This window comes from Salvelinus alpinus, chromosome 13 (assembly GCF_045679555.1).
Source record: "Salvelinus alpinus chromosome 13, SLU_Salpinus.1, whole genome shotgun sequence".
Classification (NCBI taxonomy): domain Eukaryota; kingdom Metazoa; phylum Chordata; class Actinopteri; order Salmoniformes; family Salmonidae; genus Salvelinus; species Salvelinus alpinus.
In genome coordinates, this window is record NC_092098.1 from 41,848,830 (window position 1) to 41,869,909 (window position 21,080).

A 21,080-nucleotide genomic window follows, 5' to 3' on the forward strand; every position below is an offset into this window, starting at 1 on the left:
AGTCTCTAAATGGCAGGCTTGACTTCACGGAGTAATTTCAGATAGTGGTGCATTCACATGGAATACATGAGGTAATGCACCAAACTGATGATGTTCAGTATACCATTGATAATCCATTCAAATCAAATCTTATTCGTCACATGCTTCGTAATCGTAAACAACAGATGTGGACTAGCAGTGAAGGCCCTCCCCAACAATGCAGAGAGAAAGAAAATCAAGAAATAATAGAAAAGTAAAACACGTAATAATAAATACACAATGAGTAATGATAACTTGGCTATATACAAGCTGTTCAGCAGCCTTGCAGTCAAATGCGAAGCAGTTGCCATACCAAGCGGTGATGCAGCCAGTGAAGATGCTCTCAATGGTGCAGCTGTATAACTTTTTGAGGGTCTGAGGGCCCATGCCAAATCTTTTCAGCGCCCTGAGGGGGAAGAGGAATTGTCGTGCCTTCTTCACGACTGTGTTGGTGTATTTGGACCATGATAGTTTAGTTTATTAGGGATGTGGACACCGAGGAACTTGAAGCTCTCCACTATAGACCCGTTAATGTGAATGGGGGCGTGCTCGGCCCTCCGTTTCCTGTGGTCTACATCAGCTCCTTTGTCTTGCTCACATTGAGAGAGAGGTTGTTGTCCTGGCACCTCACTGCCAGGTCTCTGACCTCCCTATAGGCTGTCTCATAGTTGTTGGTGATTAGTCCTTAGTCCTACCACTGTTGTGTCATCAGCAAACTTAATTATGGTGTTGGAGTCATGCGCGGCCACGCAGTCGTGGGTGAACAGGGAGTACAGGAGGGGACTAAACACGCACCCCATTGGGGCCCCTGTGTTGAGGGTCAGCGTAGTGGATGTGTTGTGTCCCTGGTGTCAGAGTTATTTTCCAAGCCCAGCTGTGTAAACACCTTTTAATTATCATAATTCAAATGTTATCTTCGCTATACTGAATTTCAGATGGAACAGTATGTAATTTGCACATAATTACATTTTACTTTTGGAGGCAGTGTGTAGTGCGAAATCTCATTGTAGTATAATGTGTAATCATATTGAAGGGGTATCAATGACTCTCAATTGATATATATATATAGTGGTATGGTATTAGAATAGGGAAGCATATAGCTGTCAAAATCCAATTTAAAATACACATTGAATAAATCCATATCATATTTGCTATATGCTTACCTAATAGAATGTACCTTTATCAACTGAACCACGGTGAGAACATTGTTGGTGTTGGCTTCCAATGACATCGTATCTTATGTCCTTTCACTCAATGTCAGTAATGTATTATGGGGTCAACTAGTTTTCTATTCGTAGTCAGGAAATGACTCTATGGCAGTGGTCGCCAACCATGGCCCTGAAGAGTGCAGGCTTTTTGTTCTAATCCAGCACTATGATGATACCCTACTAAGCTAATGTACTTCTCATCAACACCATGGTTAGCTGAATCAGGTATGGTTGTGCTAGCCTGGGTGACAGTCTGTTTCTGCTCTCTTGCCAACAACCTATGGAATTGTCATGCCCACTTGAAACAGACTGGTAACCAGGCATTTACACCCTCACTCATTGGCTCAGCTAGAGCAACCTAGCTGCTTTCTTTGTCTAGCACATTCAATGAGAGAGAGAGATTCCTCTTGTCCAGATGGGATAGGGCAATGTGATGGGAATTGCGTCATCCGTGGATCTGTTGGGGCAGTATGAAAATTGTAGTGGGTCTAGAAAGGTGTAGGTTATATGATCCTTAACTAGCCTCTCAAAGAACTTCATGATGACAGAAGTGAGTGTTACAGGGCCATAGTCATTTAGTTCAGTTACGTTTGCTTTCTTGGGTACAGGAATAATGGTGGACATCTTGAAGCAAGTGGGGGCAACAGACTGGGATAGGGAGAGATTGAATATGTTCATAAACTCCAGCCAGTTGGTCTGCACATGCTCTGAGGACCCGGCTGCCATCTGTGCCTGCAGCCTTGCGAGGGTTAACACGCCTAAAGGCATAGCTGGACTATTTGTACTCGTCCATGTTCCCAGTCACCTTGCTGTGGTTAAATGCAGTGGTTTTGCGCTTTCAGTTTTGCTCGAATGCTGTCATCTATCCACGTTTTTGGTTTGGGTAAGTTCTAATCATCACAGTAGGAACAACATCCTCTATGCACTTCCTGATGAACTGAGTCAGTGTATACGTCAATGTTATTCTCAGAGGCAACCCGGAACATATCCCAGTCCACATGATCAAAACTTGAAGCATAGATTCTGATTGGTCAGACCAACATTGAACAGTCCTTACCACAGGAACTTCCTGTTTAAGTTTCTGCCTATAGGAAGGGAGGAGCAGAATGGGGAAAGGGACAGGGAAAAGGGGATACCTAGTCAGTTGTACAACTGAATGCATTCAACAGAAATGTGTCTTCCACATTTAACCCAACCCCTCTGAATCAGAGAGGTGCGGGGGCTGCCTTCATTGATGTCCACGTCATCGGACCCCGGGGTGCAGGTGTTGTTGGGGGTTAACTTCTTTGCTCAAGGGCAGAATGGCAGATTTCGAACCAACGCTCTTAACCGCTAAGCTACCTGAGCCTTGATCTGATATGCCGAAGGGAGTGCGTGGGAGGGTTTTGTAGCCGTGCTGGAAGGGGGAATAGCAATGGTCAAGAGTTCTCGATGAGTGAGTAGCGCAGCCGATGTGTTAACTTTGGTAGCGCTTTCCTCAGAATTGCTTTATTAAAGTCCTCAGCTACAATAAATGCAGCCTTAGGATATGCGGTTTCCAGTTTGCACAAAGTCCGCTGTAGTTCTTTGAGAGCCGTCTCGGTGTCGGCTTTAGGGCGAATAATCACTGCAGTGTCATGGGAAGTAACTTCAGAGCAGCTCGTAAATGAGTCAGGAGTTTAAGTCATATTTAATGACTTTTTAAAGATGGCTTGAATCATTTAGAGAGAAAATAATCACTTAGGGAGATGAAATGTAGGGGAGGGAGGGACTTGGAGTAATGCTTTACTGCAGTTAACGGTGTAACTCAAGGCAATTTCTGTTTAATATGTTTTAGTGGTTCACATGATTTGGAGTTATACTGTGTGCTTATATATACTGTACGGCATACAAAAAACATGGGATACATTTAAGATTAACTGCGTTACATCCAAACTTTACTTCAACAACATTGGAAATTAGTGAAGGGTTTGTGCTCTCTTGTATCCGCTTGTTTTCTTTGTAAACTCAACTCATGTCTTTACTAACAGTGATGCCAACATGACACGTGGCCTTGAACCTTACCAGACTAGCATAATCAAATGAATGAAGAAGTCATCCTCTTATTGTGCCATTATGTAACAAGCTTTAGACATGCACAGGGTGAGCATGGCTTGGGCTTATTCTATAGCTTGTGTGTGTCTACGTGTGTGCAAATGAACTGGGCTAATGTCATGCATGCGCTGGATGAAAGGACCTGTGTGTGGGTTTAGGAGCCACTCAAGTGAGACAACACCGGCTCAATGGGCACGTTTCCTCTGCACACACACACGCGCACACACACACACACACACCTCACAGCCACTGTGTGTATAATCCCTGAGATCAAATCGCTGTTAACCCTATAGAGGTCAAACTACAAAGGCTCTGGCCCTATATCTTCTTTATTATGTGATTACCACTCCAAGTACACCAGTCAACTCCACTTCCATTCCAGTCCATTCAGGAGGCATGGAGAAATCACCGTAGGGAAGGGTCACCAAACTTTAGTCCCCCAATCCTAGCAGGCTTTTGTTCCAGACCAGCACTACCTGTCGTACTACTACCCTGATAACCCTCAAATTAGTGAATGTATTCATCCCCCTCTCTAACATCTTTACCCTCCCTCTTCTCTCCCCCTCCACCTCAGCAGTTAAAGTTCCTGAGAGCACAAAGCCTGACTCAGTCTTACTAGAGAGAGAGATGGGGGGGTAGAGGGGGGGGGGGGGTGAGAGACTGACAGCCCAGGGTGGTATGTTTACATCCCCTGCCCCCCCCCCCCCCCCTCTTCCCTGAGGGTGTTGGACTGACCCTGCCCCTGGCCTGAGTGATGGGCCTGCTCCCTGTCCGACGGGTCGCTCAACTATGGACCCCTGGAAGGGGGAAGGGAGAGGCCACTAGGGCTATAGAAAGAGAGTTTCTGTTTTTCGAGCTAGCGTTTTGTCAGGGTGATTGACACTCACAGACTGAACGGAAAAAGACTCATTCGTGATGACAAGATGCATGGTGTGCAGGGACTAGTGGTGATTGTGTACGCTGTTCCTCCCTCATTTTCTCCCTCTTTCATGCTGTCTTGATCTCTCTCTCCCTCTCTTTCTTTCAATTAATTTTTTTTTTTAAACATGTTGATATGGAAAGTAAGAGTGCTTACATTCAGTGGTGGTAAAAGTACCCAATTTTCATAAAAGTAAAGATACTTTAATAGAAAATGACTCAAGTAAAAGTGAAAGTCACGCATGTAAAATACTACTTGAGTAAAAGTCTAAAAGTATTTGGTTTAAAATTTACTTAAGTATCAAAAGTATAAGCCATTTCAAATTCCTTATATTAAGCAAACCAGGCGGCACCATTTTCCTGTTTTTGATTTATTTATGGATAGCCAGGGGCACTTTCCAACACTCAGACATTATTTACAAACGAAGCCTGTGTGTTTAGTTACTCCACCAGATCAGAGGCAGTAGGGATGACCAGGGATGTTCTCTTAATAAGTGTGTGAATTGGACCATTTTCCTGTCCTGCTAAGCTTTCAAAATGTAACTAGTACTTTTGGTTGTCAAGGAAAATGTATGGAGTAAAAAATACAATATTTTCTTAAAGAATGTTTATTTATTTAATCTTTATTTAACTAGGCATGTCAGTTAAGAACAAATTCTTATTTACAATGACGGCCTACCCCGGCCAAACCCTAAACCAGACAACACTGGGACAATTGTGCGCCACTCGGGAGTTCCAATCACGGCCGTTTGTGATACAGCCTGGAATTGAACCTCGGTCTGTAGTGACGCCTCTAGCACTGAGATGCAGTGCCTTACACCGCTGCACCACTCGGGAGCCCACTCGGGAATGTAGGGAAGTAAAATTAGTCAAAAATATAAATAGTAAAGTACAGATACCCCAAAAAACTACTTAAGTAGTACGTTAAAGTATTTTACTGAAGTACTTTACACCACTGCTTACATTGTCAAAGCAAACATAAAACAAGGATGGTTGAGTAAGACAGAAATCTTATCCTTTTCTCTCCCTGTTATCTCTCTCTTTCTCCTCTCTCTCTCTGTCTCTCTCTCTCTCTCCCCAACTCTTACCATCTTCCCCCCTTTCTCCTTCCCACTCTTTCCAGTAAGTTCACCATGTATTCATGGACAGGTCAGCATGTCTGTGTTTTTAACCCACAGCTTCCCTGCCTTAATATGGTATTTTTTACTGGGTGAGAAGTCCTGATTTACACAGGGAGGCCATTGAGTAAGGCTATGGGTTGTTAGGGAGTTAGTTTGTTCTTAGCTACACTGTGGAACCCCCCCTCCCTCCTTCCATCAGATGTTTAACTTCAGTTTCACAGCAGGCTCCCCCAGCGAGTCTAACGTGTGTGTGTGTGTGTGTGTGTGTGTGTGTGTGTGTGTGTCTGCATTTTTTTGGGTGGGGGAGTCAAAATATGTTTGCGTTTTTCAATCAGTTTGTGGGTTTTCAGTGTGTGTGAGTTTTCATTCGAATTGTACAATTTGTGTGTGTGCAGGTGTGCTTTGTCAGTGTCAGCTTGTGTGCCCACACACACAGAGGTCTGAGCGTTATTCCCAGAGCCCTCCTCTCTCCTCTGAATTACTGTAAATATGGAACCTTCTCTACCACATGACCAGCAGGCTTTACTGCCTTCTCAGCTAGTCGAACCACGCCCGATGTTATAAGCCAGCAGAGTGTGTGTGTGTAACTCTGTACACCTCTATAGCACAGGAGGCTGCTGAGGGGAGAATGTCTCATAATAATGGCTGCAATGGAGTAAATGGAATGGTATCAAACACATGGACACCATGTGTATAATTTGTTCGATACCATTCTGTTTATTCCATTCCAGACATTACTATAAGCTCATCCTCCCCAATTACGGTGCCACCGTTGTCTCTTATTTTCCATCTCTCACTCTGTCACCCTTTTATCTCCCCCTTTCTCTCTCTCGCTCTTTGTCTTTCTCTTTCTTTTTTTCTTTCTTTTTCTCTCTCCTTCTGTCTGTAATATTCGGTTCTTCATGTCCGCTGAGGGCTGTTGTTTTGACAGCTTTAACCTCCTCCAAAGCCGATGCTGTTCCTATCCTTCACTAGCCATTTGAGATCTGGCTGTGTGTGTGTGTGTGTGTGTGTGTGTGTGTGTGTGTGTGTGTGTGTGTGTGTGTGTGTGTGTGTGTGTGTGTGTGTGTGTGTGTGTGTGTGTGTGTGTGTGTGTGTGTGTGTGTGTGTGTAGAACATCCAAATACGGTCTTTAACCCTGATTCTATGTCTCTCATTGTGTTCCAGAGCAGTCTACAGTGTACTCCATGTGGTCTGATGGCATCTCTGGAGCAGCAGGTCGGGGAGCTGAGGATGGATACAGAGGATAATGCGGTGGAGGCCTCTACTGAGCTGATGGACAGTCGGCCCAGATCAGGTAACACAACACTGCACAAATTGGACCCTTAAGTAGGGAGGGTTGCAAAATTCCCAGGTTTTCCAGATATTCCGATTGGAAGATTCCTGGAATCAGCTGGCAATAAGTAGTAAATATGGGAATCCTCCATCTGGGATTTCTGGAGAAGTTACCAGAATTTTGCAACCTTACCATAAAGCCATTGGTTCAATCTATCATATTTCTGCTAAACACAGCGTAGCTATAGTCTGTAGTATGACTGTTTGGTGTTGGAGAAAGCAGTGTTGTACTACCTGAATCTCGGACTCAAGTCACAATTTTCATGACTCGTGACTCGACTCTGACTCGACCAGTTGTGATTTTGCTGTCATAAAGCCTTTCTCCCTTGCATAAGTCAACATGCAAGATGGCCACTGTGCTAGCAGGTAACCTTATCAGCTAGCGTACTAAATGACAAAATATAGTTTCAAATATTTTTAGACCTCATCATCCTAGGGAACCGTGACTCAACTCTGGACTCAAGTCAAGGGCTTGAGCCTGCTCTAGTTCCAGGCCTTTATGCTGTAGTTCCATCAGAGAGAGTCGTCACCGAGGCCCATTTAGTTTCTCTCCTTGGCTCAGAGGCTGACATCATTATATGAGGTGGTTTGGTAGCCTGGCAGGAACAATTGCAGGCAGACGCGTCGGCGCCATTTTAGAATGGTTAACTTACCCCACAGTAGGCCCATTACTGCTCCGTACAGATGTAGGATCTTAATTTGATCACTCTTTTGTTGCAGAGAATTTTCCTGGACAGAAAGAAATGCAAACTTGTAGTGTATTTGAGTTTCAAAAATGCTTCAAAAGTTTGTCATTCCTGCCATGAAATTTCCGACTTAATTTTCCCTAACGAAAAATGTATCAACCCCTACAAAAATGTCTATGAATTATAATCCACATAATCATTCATATTTCCTGTTGCTGCAGTATTATTTTCCTTCTGTAGCAAACTGGCTCAAATAAAGATCCTACATCTGTATAGCTATCTCACCCCTATCTCACCTCACTCTTACTGTATTGTACTGTATATTTCACGCTAGTCTTTTTGGAGAGAGAGCCAAAGTCATATGTGATATAGAGGGATTTGTCGAGGGCTGCGTAGGTCATGTGCTTTATGAATCAGTGCAGGAAATGTTTCCAAAGCCCACGTTAAATTGATAAATCCATTCCATTTTCAGAGGAGCATTTTTGCTAGGAGTTGAAAACTACTTGGCTTGGAGAGTTGTGACCCGTCCAATGAAAATGTACTTTCGGCTCCCCGAAGATGGCAGGAGTTTTAAATCCATGGCTAATGTTGTGCCATTTACCTCAAAATATACACAGACGGCTGGCTATTTGGAGATTGAGGGTGGCATGTTGAAAAAACGCTTATAGAGACCTTCACAGGTTAAGAAAATGAAACCTTGAGAGGCATCAAATGCCTTCAGGAATGGCTAAATGACTAACATGTCATTCGCTTTCAACGTGAAAAACAACACAGTATATCTCCCTTAGAAAAAGACAAAATGAACTGGAAAAACACTAGACTCTACAACATTCCAAGCTAGGCTAGTAATGCTGTGCCACCAGTCCTCTCTTCATAACTGAATGTTCCTCAGCTACAGTCAAATGAAAGAGATGCTGTGTAAGTCTTTTAAGAGTGGATACTCTTCTGTAGTTATTTTCGGGACCCAAATGTACTTACTTGCTTACTATACTTTTATTATTTCACAGTAACATACCCTTAAAAAAATGCACAGACCTAAAATGACTCTTGGTGGCATGCAGAGAAAGACCATAACAAATGAAAAAGGAAAAGCTCACTACTACACTAAAGCGATTACAGTGAAATCTAGAGTGAGAGCCAATATAATATAATGGGACCCACCCGTCTACGGCTGACAGAGTCACACAGGTTAACATGGCAGTCTCTTTCTATTCAAATCACTTAGTGTTCCGGTTCATAAGACAAGTAAGCAAGACACTGTATGCTTACCCAATGACTGTAGAAACAACCATCCACAGGAAACACAGACTGTTGCACTTGCATACCAGTACTCCCAATGGTCATTTGGCTGAGACTTGAGTGGTATTGGTCCTGTGTGGCTCAGTTGGTAAGAGCATCAAATCAAATCAAATTGTATTTGTCAAATGCGCAAAAAACAACAGGTGTAGGTAGACCTTACCGTGAAATGCTTACTTACAAGCCCTCAACCAACTCAAATCAAATCAAAGTTTATTTGTCACGTGCGCCGAATACAACAGCAACAACCTTACCGTGAAATGCTTACTTACAGGCTCTAACAAACAGTGGATAAAATCGATTCTTGCTAGGGCCACCAATATGAAAATGTATGCACTCACTGTTGTAAGTCTCTTAGGATAAAAGCGTCTGCTAAATGGTTAATGGTATACAGTACATGTGTTTGCAGGTTTCTATGAGCTGAGTGAGGTCCTTTCTCCTCTGGGTATCTCTGATTCCTCTGGGTTTGGAGAGCTCTCCTCCAGCGCTACCCGAGCCATCCGCATGGACTATGCCAACGACCGGCCCAAATCAGCCGGTGAGTGACCACACACAGTCATACATTCTCACACGTTCGCGCGCACACACACACACACACACACACACACACACACACACACACACACACACACACACACACACACACACACACACACACACACACACACACACACACACACACACACATGTCATACAAATGCAGTACAGTCAGTGTAGCCTACACACACACTTATGTGAACCATTGACGTCATTATTACCTTCTTGTATCCAATTTCTGTGTGTGTGTGCATGTCATTTCTGTGTGTGTGTGCATGTCATTTCTGTGTGTGTGTGCATGTCATTTCTGTGTGTGTGTGCATGTCATTTCTGTGTGTGTGTGCATGTCATTTCTGTGTGTGTGTGCATGTCATTTCTGTGTGTGTGTGCATGTCATTTCTGTGTGTGTGTGCATGTCATTTTGTCATTTTACTTCAATATGTCCGACTTGATTTTCCCTTACGAAAATTGTATCAACCACTACAAATATGTCCATTAATTATAATCCACATAATAATTCAAATTTCCTGTTGCTGCAGGATTATTTTACTGCTCAAACTGGCTCAAATTAAGATCCTACAAGATCCTACGGTTGCTCAGGAAATGCATTTATCCAATATAGAGCAATACCCATTTATACTTATGGGTATCTGTTTTTTACCAGGTCAGACTACGTGCCTACTAAATGTATTGTATATTAGTCCACATAGACAGTGCAAGATGCCAATAGTGATGCACTAAGTCCCCCACAGAGCAGCCGTTAACAGAAGCTCATTAGAGCCAGACACCATCAAATCAAATCACATTTTATTTGTCACATGCACCAAATACAAGTGTAGACTTTAATGTGAAATGCTTACTTACAAGCCCTTAATCAACAGTGCAGTTCAAGAAGAAGAAAATATTTACCAAGTAGACTAAAATAAAAAGTAATAATAAAAAGTAACAAAATCAGAATAACGAGGATATATACAGGGGGCACCGGTACGGAGTCAGTGTGCGGGGGGTACCGGCTAGTTGAGGGGGGTACCGGCTAGTTGAGGTAATCTGTACATGTAGGTGGGGGCGAAGTGGCTATGCATAGGTAACAAGCAAACAGCGAGTAGCAGCAGTGTACAAAAGGGAGAGGGGGGTTCAATGTAAATTGTCCGGTGGCGATTTTATGAATTGTTCAGCAGTCTTATGGCTTGGGGGTAGAAGCTGTTGAGGAGCCTTTTGGTCCTAGACTTGGCGCTCCGGTACCGCTTGTCGTGCGGTAGCAGAGAAAACAGTCTATAACTTGGGTGACTGGAGACTCAGCCATCGCTCCCAAATAGCCCCAACCATAATGACTAATAACAAGCACAAACTAATTTCTTTCCAATTGCATTAAGGTGAAGGAAATATACTCATGGATTATCTTTTGAGTTCCTTGCCGTAAAGGGCTTCCAGCTATTAGATTAGGAAGATGTGCTCTTTAAAATAAACATGTTTCATTTGTATATTGTGCTTTTATTTTCTGGACACTACACTACAAAAAAGTGGTATTTTGTTGAGATAGATCCATGTCCCAGGCCATCTGTTTTGTAGATCCAGCTATGCCACTATCTAAAATGAATGAAAAAAGATAAGCACCATGTCATTTCCAGATTTGCTGTGCATATTCCATTCATTTGGGGTCAATCCACAACCAATGTATACCTTTATTTAGCCAGGTACTGGATCTTCTATGATAATAACCTGGTTGGTCAAGAAACCAGGCATGGGATGTGGACATATCTTGGCATTAGACCCCTTATGAGATGTCTGCCTCCCACATGGCACCCTATTTCCTACATAGTGCACTAAATAGGGAATAGGGTGCCATTGTGGACACATGCAGTGTGTTGTACAAGGCAGTGGTTCCCAAACTGTGGGGCATGCACCCTAGGAGAGGGGCGTGACGGGTCGGCAGCTGGGGCACGGGGGTCCCCTCCCCCCCCAAAAAAAGGAACCCAGTCCGGCTTTCAACTTACTCTTGAAAGTGGGAATAGTAGAATGCATAAGGTGAAATTTCGACATTGGGTACTACATCATCAGTTTTCCTCTTGTCGTAGCAGTAATTGCAGACCTTAGAGCAGGGATCATCAACTAGATTCAGCCGAGGGTCCATTTAATCTTGAGCGGATGGTTGGGGGGCCAGAATATAATTACAAATAATTAGCAAATTGACCGGAAAAGTTGGAAACAGATAATATTTGACTAAAATATAATCATTTCAAACCTTGCTTACATTTGTATATGATCACATCTCTCTAGTATGCATACTTGGGAACAGTTCCTCAATGCTGGAAGGGGGGCCTGAGTGAAAAAGTTTGGCAACCCCTGGTGTGTGCCCAGTGACATAGATAAATTAGGGTACTGGGTGTGCTGGTGGAGGGGTGAAAGGAGAGACTGGTTGTTCATGTTTTGATGTGTAACTGCATCAGTGGACTGTCCTGGGGTGATTATGCATGGGCCTAGATTATAGTCATGGGATTAAGACAAGGCTGCTCTGTACAGACTCAGTCGGAGAGAGAAAAAGACCCACTGTACCATGTTAGAGACACACACAAGCACACGTGCACATACACACACTTACAGACACTCTCTCTCTCTCTCTCTCTCTCTCTCTCTCTCTCTCTCTCTCTCTCTCTCTCTCTCTCTCTCTCTCTCTCTCTCTCTCTCTCTCTCTCTCTCTCTCTCTCTCTCTCTCTCTCTCTCTCTCTCTCTCTCTCTCTCTCGCTCGCTCTCTCTCACAAACACACAGGCAGAGAGACTCTAAGACACACACATACTGTACATAGACACTGTTAGAGTGCATCTTACCCAGTCTGGCCATGGCTGTGCTAAGCTGACGTTCCAAAAAGGAATGCGTCCCTATGGGATGCAGCAGACTAGTTTAGGGAAAACAGAAGTTGTGTCCCAAATGGCACCCTATTCCCTTTATAGTGCACTGCTTTTGACCAGAACCCTATGGGCCCTTGTCAAAAGTAGTGCACTCAAAAGGGAATAGGGTGGGACACAAGCCAGACTTCAGTTTGATGTACAGTAGAGTAGAGCCCTGGTGGTCAACCTCTTGTTACCTCAGCTGCTCATTCTATCTGAAGGATTCAACAGAACACTGTCTACGCCCCAAATGGCACCCTGTTCCTTATATAGTGCAGGACCCTGGTCAAAAGTAGTGCACTATGTAGGGAATAGGGTGCCTTTTGGAACAGAGCCTGTGTTGTGTCTGTAACCGCCTGGTCACAATAAACAGCGTCTGCTGTTTCTGCAGCTGTGTATTGTACGTACAGCTAGAACTACATCCGTGGTGCCTGGTGTATGTTTGCTCATTCACCTGAGTGGGTTTGTATACCTATTTCCCATAACGTGCTCCTTTTCAAGGATAGTTTGTCAGCAATGCCTCACAATACTGTAAGTGCTACTGCAGGCTAGTGACTAGAGATGGCATTTCTTCAGAAGCGCCATAGCCCATTTGAGCAGTGGTCTAATTTCATCTGGGATAAAGGTAAAGTCTCAGTTTCGGATAGAAACATTTGTTTACCTGCAGGATTACAAGAACATTTTTGAGGGTTAGGTGGGTCAGGGGTCAGGACACAAAATGAGGGAACCACTCTCTTAGGCAAAGACCAAATTAACAAAAACTATTGGTTTGAGATGAGTGGTAGCGTGGTTCCCCCATTTTGTGTCCTGACACACTCCAACATCCATTAGGCTGTAATAAATAGTGTGTTGGTCCCTCAAGTATACGGCATATTGCACTTGCACTTTAAATGTGTAGCTATAGCACTTTCAATTAATTATTTTGTGTAGTTTCTGTGTTTTCATGTTTTATGTACGTCTTTTTGTATGTCTTTTTATGCAAATGACCAAATAAATTTTCCCCTGGTGGGATAATAAAGTTGATCTGAATGACAAAATCTCACTGTAGACGCATCATTAGCCTATGTCTGTGGGTTCACATGTCTGTGGGTTCACATGTCTGTGGGTTCACATGTCTGTGGGTTCACATGTCTGTGGGTTCACATGTCTGTGGGTTCACATGTCTGTGGGTTCTCATGTCTGTGGGGTTGTCCTCTGCTTTGTCTGATTATAACCGTGTTTTTGGTTCTGTTTTCCAGGGGAATTCTTCGTGGCCAATCGGGAAGGACAGACAGAATCCGGGTCCCGCCCCACAGTCCCCCGCTCCTTCTCGGCCCCCTATCCCTCCCTGGAAGGCATCGCCGAGGGGGCCGGCGAGGGGGAAGACGAGGTCTGGGCCTGGGACCACAGCTCGGGGCCAGGAGGAGGGCTGGATGTGGAGGGGGAGCCCACGGAGGAGGACTACCGTCAGGCCCAGCGTGTTGAGACATATATCCTGAGCCTGATCCAGCGGCGCGCCCTGCCCCCTCGGCCCGGCAAGCCCCGCACCGCCATCACCGTGGCCCGCCAGAGCAGCCTCTGCCGCAAGGAGCCCCAGCCTCCACCAGCCGCTGCCTCCAACCCTGAGCACCACCCCCACCACCACCAAGCCGCTGGTCCCCCTCCCTCCGAGGGTCCCCCTGCTTCCTGGGCTTGTCACATTCTGGACCAGGAGCCGTACGCATGCATTGCCTTGCTCCCTGATGACTCCCCTCTCCACCATCACCACCCTCACTCTCACTACCCCCAACCAAGGCCCAGACAACCCTTGGCCAACACCCGCTCTGCCTCCCTGGACTCCCCCTGCAGCATACCTCCATCCCAGGACCCCAGCAGCCACGAGCCCGACTCACCCCATCCCTTCCACCACGGCTACCCGGCCCCTCCCCCGCCCCGTTCGCCTCCCTCGCCTGACGAGCAGCTGGTCAACGCCCAGTACATCCCCGCCCAACCCCTCCGGGCCCCCACCGCCAGGGCCTCCGCACACTCCCACTCCCACAGGGGGGCCCCTGGAGGACCCAAACCCAGTCGGGGCACCTATTCTCCAGAGAGGGGTTCCCAACAGCAGCCTGCCCCACAGCAGCTGCAGCAAGCCAAGTCTAAAGCCGCCCCCAAGAAGTGTCGCTTTAGCGAGGAAAGGGAGAGGGACAAGGAGAGGGAGAGAGACAGGGAGAGAGAGCGGGAGCGGCCAGTAGGCTCCAAGAAGCCTGGAAGACGAGCCTGCAGGTCCCAGTCTGAGAACAGCCTCAATGGGCAACGGGGCGTCCCTGAACGCAAGTACAACACGGTGGAGAGAGACGGGGGAGGATCAGGGTCAGGGAGCGGCCGCGGAAGCCAGTCCAAGGGGAAGAGGCCCCAGCCGGGCAGCACAGGCTACCGCCGCTGGCGCTCCACCCTTGAGCTCAGCCAGGATGAAGCTGAGCAGCCCCCACAGCCGCCCCCAGCTGACCAGGGCTCCAGGCGCACCCGCAAACCCCGGCCGCCTCCCCCACCTTATGCCTACATCAACCCACACCCGCATCATCACCCCCATCTGGAGTACCTGGACCGAGAGCTCGCAGCCCTGTGTCGGCCCGAGGAGCGCTACCCCCACCCGGGGCAGGGCGAGTCCGAGTCGAGCCTGAGTGAAGACTCGCCGGCCTCCAGCTCACTGTCAAGTGACTCAGACGAGAGTGGGGGTCTGGTGTGGCCCCAGCAGCTCCCCCCTCAGCTCTCCTCCCCTCCGACGGCCACCGCTCCAGCTGGGGCCCCCCTGCAGCCCAAAGCCTTCGTCAAGATCAAGGCCTCCCACGCGCTCAAGAAGAAGATTCTGCGCTTCCGCACGGGCTCCCTCAAAGTCATGACCACCGTTTAGAGTGCCGCACAGGACCCGTGCTTAGCAGTTGGGGGTTAAGACAATTTAGTGTCTCTCTCTATATGCACCTGGTTTCCTTTGAGGAGAAGCGCTGTCTGTTTTGAAGAGCAGCAAGTACAGAAGACAGCAAATTTAACTCACTGCACTGCCTAACTGTACATACATACATAGACTCTTTGGCTTTCAATGCATCCTTCACAGGTATCAGATCTGCCATAAACCCTCCTGAACAAGCAAACAGAGCTGAGCCTGAGCTCTAAACTATGATCCCAGATCTGTGAAGCTTTCGGCTATTGCCTGAGCCCAGCCAGACGGGGTCTGAGACGAGATAATATGCTATGGGGCTTGAGTTGGGGCTAGTGGTCACTTGGGTGGCTAAAGTAAACATAAGACTGGGACCCAGAGCCAAAGAACCCCCCCCCCCCCAAAAAAAGGCCTTATCCCCCTATCATCCCCCTTTCCCTCCCCCTGACAGAGAGTACTGTGAGCATGATATGTCCCGTCATGTGAGCTGTGACTCAGCATCAACGTGTCTGTAGTCTAGGTTGCGTTCCAGGCACGCTACATTGCAGACATTGTATCAATCAATGGATACATGCCATGTTATTAACTGCATAACGCAGTTGGGTATCATACTGCTAAATCATATAATGTGGTTAGCTGATACGTTAAACACCTATCTAGCTGTGAAATCTGGCGTTGTCATATCTGGCAGGAGTATGCAATGTAGCCTGGAACGCTGCCCTCCTCTGCACATGACCACCTGTGTGGTGTGATTTACCCACTCCTGTATTTATGAATGTAGTCTGTAAATAAAATGAGCTGGGACCATGGAACCTTAAGGGGACCACAGAGGTCTTGTCTCTCGACCACCGGCTGTCAATGTGTGTTTCATTGGACGGAGAGAGAGTGAAAGTGAGTGACTGTGGGTGTGTTTGCCTCTCTAGCTCTTTAAAGCTCTCAAGCTGTGATGCATAATTAGTGTTGTTAGTGTTCCATCCTGATTCGTACCCAGGTTTACCACGCAAAAGACCATGCATGGGCTGTGTCTGAAAACATTACTGGCTGTCAAATCCTTGCTGTTCCTGTTTACTCAATTCCTCACCTTCCTCTCAAAGCTCTTCGGAGGAGGAGGAGGCCCAAGGGCAGGATCTTGGGTACTCTGTTCCAATGCACTTTGAGAGGGAGGAGAGGACTGGTGGAAACAAGGACGGAGGATGCAAGGATTTGTCAGCTAGAAATGTTTTCAGACACGTCCATGGATGGGCTCTTTCTAAAATATGCTTTCTTCAATTCCTTGCTTACTCTTTCCTCGCCTCCTTCTCAAATTGTATTAGAGGAAAAGATCTGAGGTGAGGAAACTTGGACCTTCTCTTCCAATGCATTTTGAGAGGGAGTTGAGGAGAGCGGATGCTAGGGGAGAAAAAGAAACCCAAGCTGGACGTCCATTTCAGAGCAAGGATAAAGCTATGACGTGATGAAAGACAACCTTGCAATAAAGGTACCGATAACATGATTCATTTTAAGAGAGATACATGATACACATTTTCCTTCTGACAATTCAGACCACATGTGGCATATCTGACACTGTAGCCAGTCCAGTTGCTCTATCTCATGGAGATAAAATGTAAACTACAGTGGGGGAGTCCCAAATGGCTCCCTATTCACTACATAGTGTTCTACTTTTTACCAGAGCCCTATGGGCCCTTGTCAAAAGTAGTGCACTATATAGGGAATAGGGTGCCATTTGGGACATAACCAGTATCTGCTGTGCTGGGTGGTACCAGTGGAGCCAACCGCACTAATAACCTTTCACTGAGGTAGGTGGTGGAACACACACAGGCAGGGAAACACACACACCCTTTTAGCAGTGAAAAGCCTGGTGCTGCAGGTGATGTAGGTGTTAATTGAAAGAAAAGAGGGAGTTTGGATGGGGGTAAAGGAGGGTAGTTGGGGGGGTAAAGGAGGGAAAGCGGGGTAGATGGACATGGAAAAGCAGAGGGAGAGCAGTGGTGAAAGCAGGGGAGGGGCTGATTTCTGCGTAGAGATGGTATCTTGTTTTTGTTGTTGTTGTCATGCAGGTCTAGTCTGGCGTGTCACCAAATGTCTGCAGGTTGCAAGCCAGAAGACAGGAATTCACATAAACACTTAATCAGTTTCTTCCCCTGGAGAACAAGATCATTAGCCCCAGATGTAGCGGAGCAACTTCCTACAAACACACATACACACACACACACATACACACACATGTACACACACACACATGCAAACACACACACACACATGCTTGAGCAAACAAACAGGCACTGGCACACACACAGACACATATTCAGGCACTGGCATACACATTCACAGGCACTGCCATAGGCAAACACATGCATATACACATGCATACACACTCGCAGACACATACACATAAACCGAGTGGGAAAGAAGGGCAGGAAAGCTTCATCATGTAAGATGTTGAGAACTCCTATGACACAACTTTGACAGACACCCATTCTTACACACACAGTTACACACTTCAAAAAGGCCCTTGCCCTACGACCTTTCCTTCCATTGCCACATTCTGATAAACACACACAAATGCACATGTCTTAGTGCAGCTATGGAACACAGCACTATTGAGTAAATGAATAGGGCGTGTGTGAGGCTGGGGGAAGAGAAGAGGACATGGATTTCTGGGATATGGGTTGGGCATTATGACACTGTTCCAGCTGTGTCAGTCATCCGTCCTGCTGCAACAGGAATAGAAAAGAGAGTGCAGGAGAGGAGAGGAAGGCTCCAGAAAAGAAGATGGGCGGTTGAGAGAAACTAGCTGAAACTAGTGAGCCCCTTACCCTAATCAGTCCTGCTGGAAATAGAGAGGGAGGAGAGAAAGAGGGAGAAAGAGGGCAAAAGAAAGAACTCTCTGTAGCCTCCCTCTCTCTTCACTCGTTCACTGTCTCGCTCTCAGGCATTTCCCCGCCCACCACCCCCTCTCTTTCTCACCCTCCCTCCCTATACCTCTCTCCCTCCCTCCATCTGGATTTGGTTAGAGAAGCATGCTGCCTTCAGGGCTAGGAACCTGGGGTATTTCCTGAGAAGCAGTGCTACAAGTGAGGTGGCCAGTCAGCCAGCACTGGGCCAGAAGAGGAAACCAAAACACAGAAAGAGAAACAGAGAAAAGGAGGGAGGGAGAAAGGGAAAAAAGGAGAGTCAAACTCAACTGAATGGAGGCCTGGCCGGCGCCACATCTGGGTTTGATTTGAGTGAGAGGGAGGGAGTGAGAGTTAGAGAGAGAGAGGAAAGAACGGGGGATGGTGTTGAGTGAAGGAAGAGAGAGAGAGAGAGAGAGAGAGAGAGAGGAAAGAACGGGGGATGGTGTTGAATGAAGGAGGAGAGAGAGAGAGAGAGAGAGAGAGAGAGAGAGAGGAAAGAACGGGGGATGGTGTAGAGTGAAGGAGGAGAGAGAGAGAGGAAAGGGGCTTTATTTTTGGCACTTGGTTGGATTCAGAGTGATTGACCTATTTTCTCTTTTTCTCTAGTTTTTATTGCTGTCTTTATCTCCTTGCGCCCCGACTTTGATGACTTTGTCCTGTTCTCAAGAGAAAAAGCAGCAGCAGTCTGAGCAGCCGTTCACTCCTTTTCTCATTTTCACTCTGTCTGTGTCTCTCCTTTCTCTGCTCTCTCCTCACCCCTACTCCTCTCCCCTACTCCTCACCCTTCCAAATTCACACACATACTCACAAGGAAATTAGAAATGCCAGACGGGCTCATTTTTATAACTTGATCACTATAAATCAGAATACTTAGAGAGTGCTCTTCTCTACCATGGATGTCCTGATAAATCCTACCCCCGCAAACCTATGTGAATTTCCCTCTACATCTAAATGTGATGGCCTGATAAATCCTACCCCCGCAAACCTATGTGAATTTCCCTCTACATCTAAATGTGATGAGTCTGCGGCATGTTTCAGAGATAAGATAACCTACATTAGGCTGGGTATCAGTCAAGCAAGACCTGATGAGAAGTTTGTTGATATGTATCCTAGCCTACCATGCAAATGCAGTATGGTTTTATTTTCCCTGGTTGGCACAGACATGCTCAGGAAAGTGATATCTGAACTAAACATTAGGAATGTGACCAAAATATATTTTTAGGAGGAACATTGCTAAGGGTTTCTCTCTAAGACTGATACAGAGAGACTCATCAATGCTTTTATTACAAGCAGGCTTGACTAATGTAATGCTCTCCTTCCTGTCTGGTCTACCAAAGAAAGCCATTGGTCAACTGCAAAGCATACAGAATGCTGCAGCACAGGTACTGACCAAGACCAGATGGAGAGCACACATTACAACGGTTTTAAGGTCTCTGCACTGGCTGCCTGTGAGTTTTAAAGTTATTTAAGATTCTTCTATAGGTTTTTTAAAACAATCCACAATTGTGCTTTTAAGTTATGTACCCAGTAGGTCCCTCAGGTACTGACCTTTTAACTATCCGTGGAGAGTCAGCCTTTAGTTATTTAACCTTTATTTAACTAGGCAAGTAATTTAAGAACAAATTCTTATTTTCAATGACAGCCTAGGAACAGTGGGTAAACAGCCTTGTTCAGGGGCAGAACAACAGATTTGTACCTTGTCAGCTCAGGGATTCGATCTTGCAACCTTTCTGTTACTAGTCCAGCGCTCTAACCACTAGGCTACCTGCCGCCCCTATTATGCCCCCAGCCTCTTTAATAGCCTGCCAGAGAACCTGAGTGGTTCTGTGGTAATATTTAAAAGAGATCTTAAAACACATCTTATTAGCTTTGCTTTTCCTCAGCGTGCTTTTAGTTGTTCAGTTTGTGTCATTCTTTTGTTTTTTATCTTATGCTTGTTGTGTAGTAAATATTTCAGCTTTTATTTTCTTAGTTTTTTCTTGTAATGCACATTGAATTGCATTCCATGTCTGAAATGTGCTGTATAAATAATATTTGATTTGATATACACACGCACACACAAACACACACACCCTCAAACCCCCAATAACCATGTCTGCCCTTCCCATATACATAACCCAACATAAAGAGGGACTCACACACAGGAGCTATGTGTCGGGCCGCAGTTCTGCATACCACGGTCTGGGAGCCCAGCCAGCAATGTTACAGAGAGAGGAGAGGGGGGGTTGGTATGAAGGAGGAGACTGGGTGAAAGTGGCTTATTTGATGGGGAGGGGGCAAGATCTTTTGTGGACAGACACCCCAACCTATGGGATAACTCATACCCCCCTCCCATGACAGACAGCTCTCCCCATGGTCCAGCCCTATAGCTGGCCCCCAAACCCTCTTCCCTCTAGTCCAAGCAGTCAGACAGACAGACCGACTGATGAAGGACAGAGCCCAAAGCAGCAGGCACATAGAACAGAAACACTGGTGGCCCACATCGGACACAAAACAGCCGCTGTGACGCCACGCCAGCGGTGCAGCACAGGGTTGTGTGTGTGTGTGTGTGTGTGTGTGTGTGTGTGTGTGTGTGTGTGTGTGTGTGTGTGTGTGTGTGTGTGTGTGTGTGTGTGTGTGTGTGTGTGTGTGTGTGTGTGTGTGTGTGTGTGTGTGTGTGTGTGTGTGTGTGTGTGTGTATATATGAACACAGTCCCACAATCAATGTCCATCAAAAAAATGTTCCTCCTGTGTATTGTCCTGGTACCGACGAACCAGCCTTTTGTACTTCTAGAATCACAATGCTTGTCAGTGGCCGAGAACTTGAGAGCACAAACCTCCACATGGGAGAGCCGACAGATGTGACGAGAACAATGGATAAAAAAAATAGGACACTTTTCCCTTTTTATCAGAATGTTCTAACTAAAACAAGAAAGCTGCATCTAGCTTTTACATCTAGCTAAGATTTTTTTGTTAGGTTCAGTTTGATAATGTGCAGTTTGATATTGTGGCGCCGACAGAGATGGTCACCTCGCTTCGCGTTCTTAGGAAACTATGCAATATTTATTTTTTTCTGTATTATTTCTTACACTGTAACCCGAGGAAATTTTAAGTCTTATTACATACAGCCGGGAATAACTATTGGATATAAGAGCAACGTCAACTTACAAACATTACTACCAGGAATGCGACTTTCCCGAAGCGGATCATCTGTTTGGACCAACACCCAG

The 21,080-nt window shown here is 46.0% G+C and overlaps 1 protein-coding gene across 1 annotated transcript in view; it reads left to right on the forward strand.

The window, feature by feature from the left end:
* The window catches only part of LOC139537712 (dapper homolog 3-like), a 42,644-nt gene extending 26,820 nt beyond the window's left edge, over positions 1-15,824 (forward strand). Inside the window, exons 2-4 of the mRNA XM_071339336.1 lie at positions 6,506-6,635; positions 9,065-9,193; positions 13,317-15,824. Coding sequence (XP_071195437.1) covers positions 6,506-6,635; positions 9,065-9,193; positions 13,317-14,950 — 1,893 coding nt within the window. The 3' untranslated portion in view covers positions 14,951-15,824. The remainder of the gene's footprint in view (positions 1-6,505; positions 6,636-9,064; positions 9,194-13,316) is intronic.
* Positions 15,825-21,080: the final 5,256 nt, after the last annotated feature.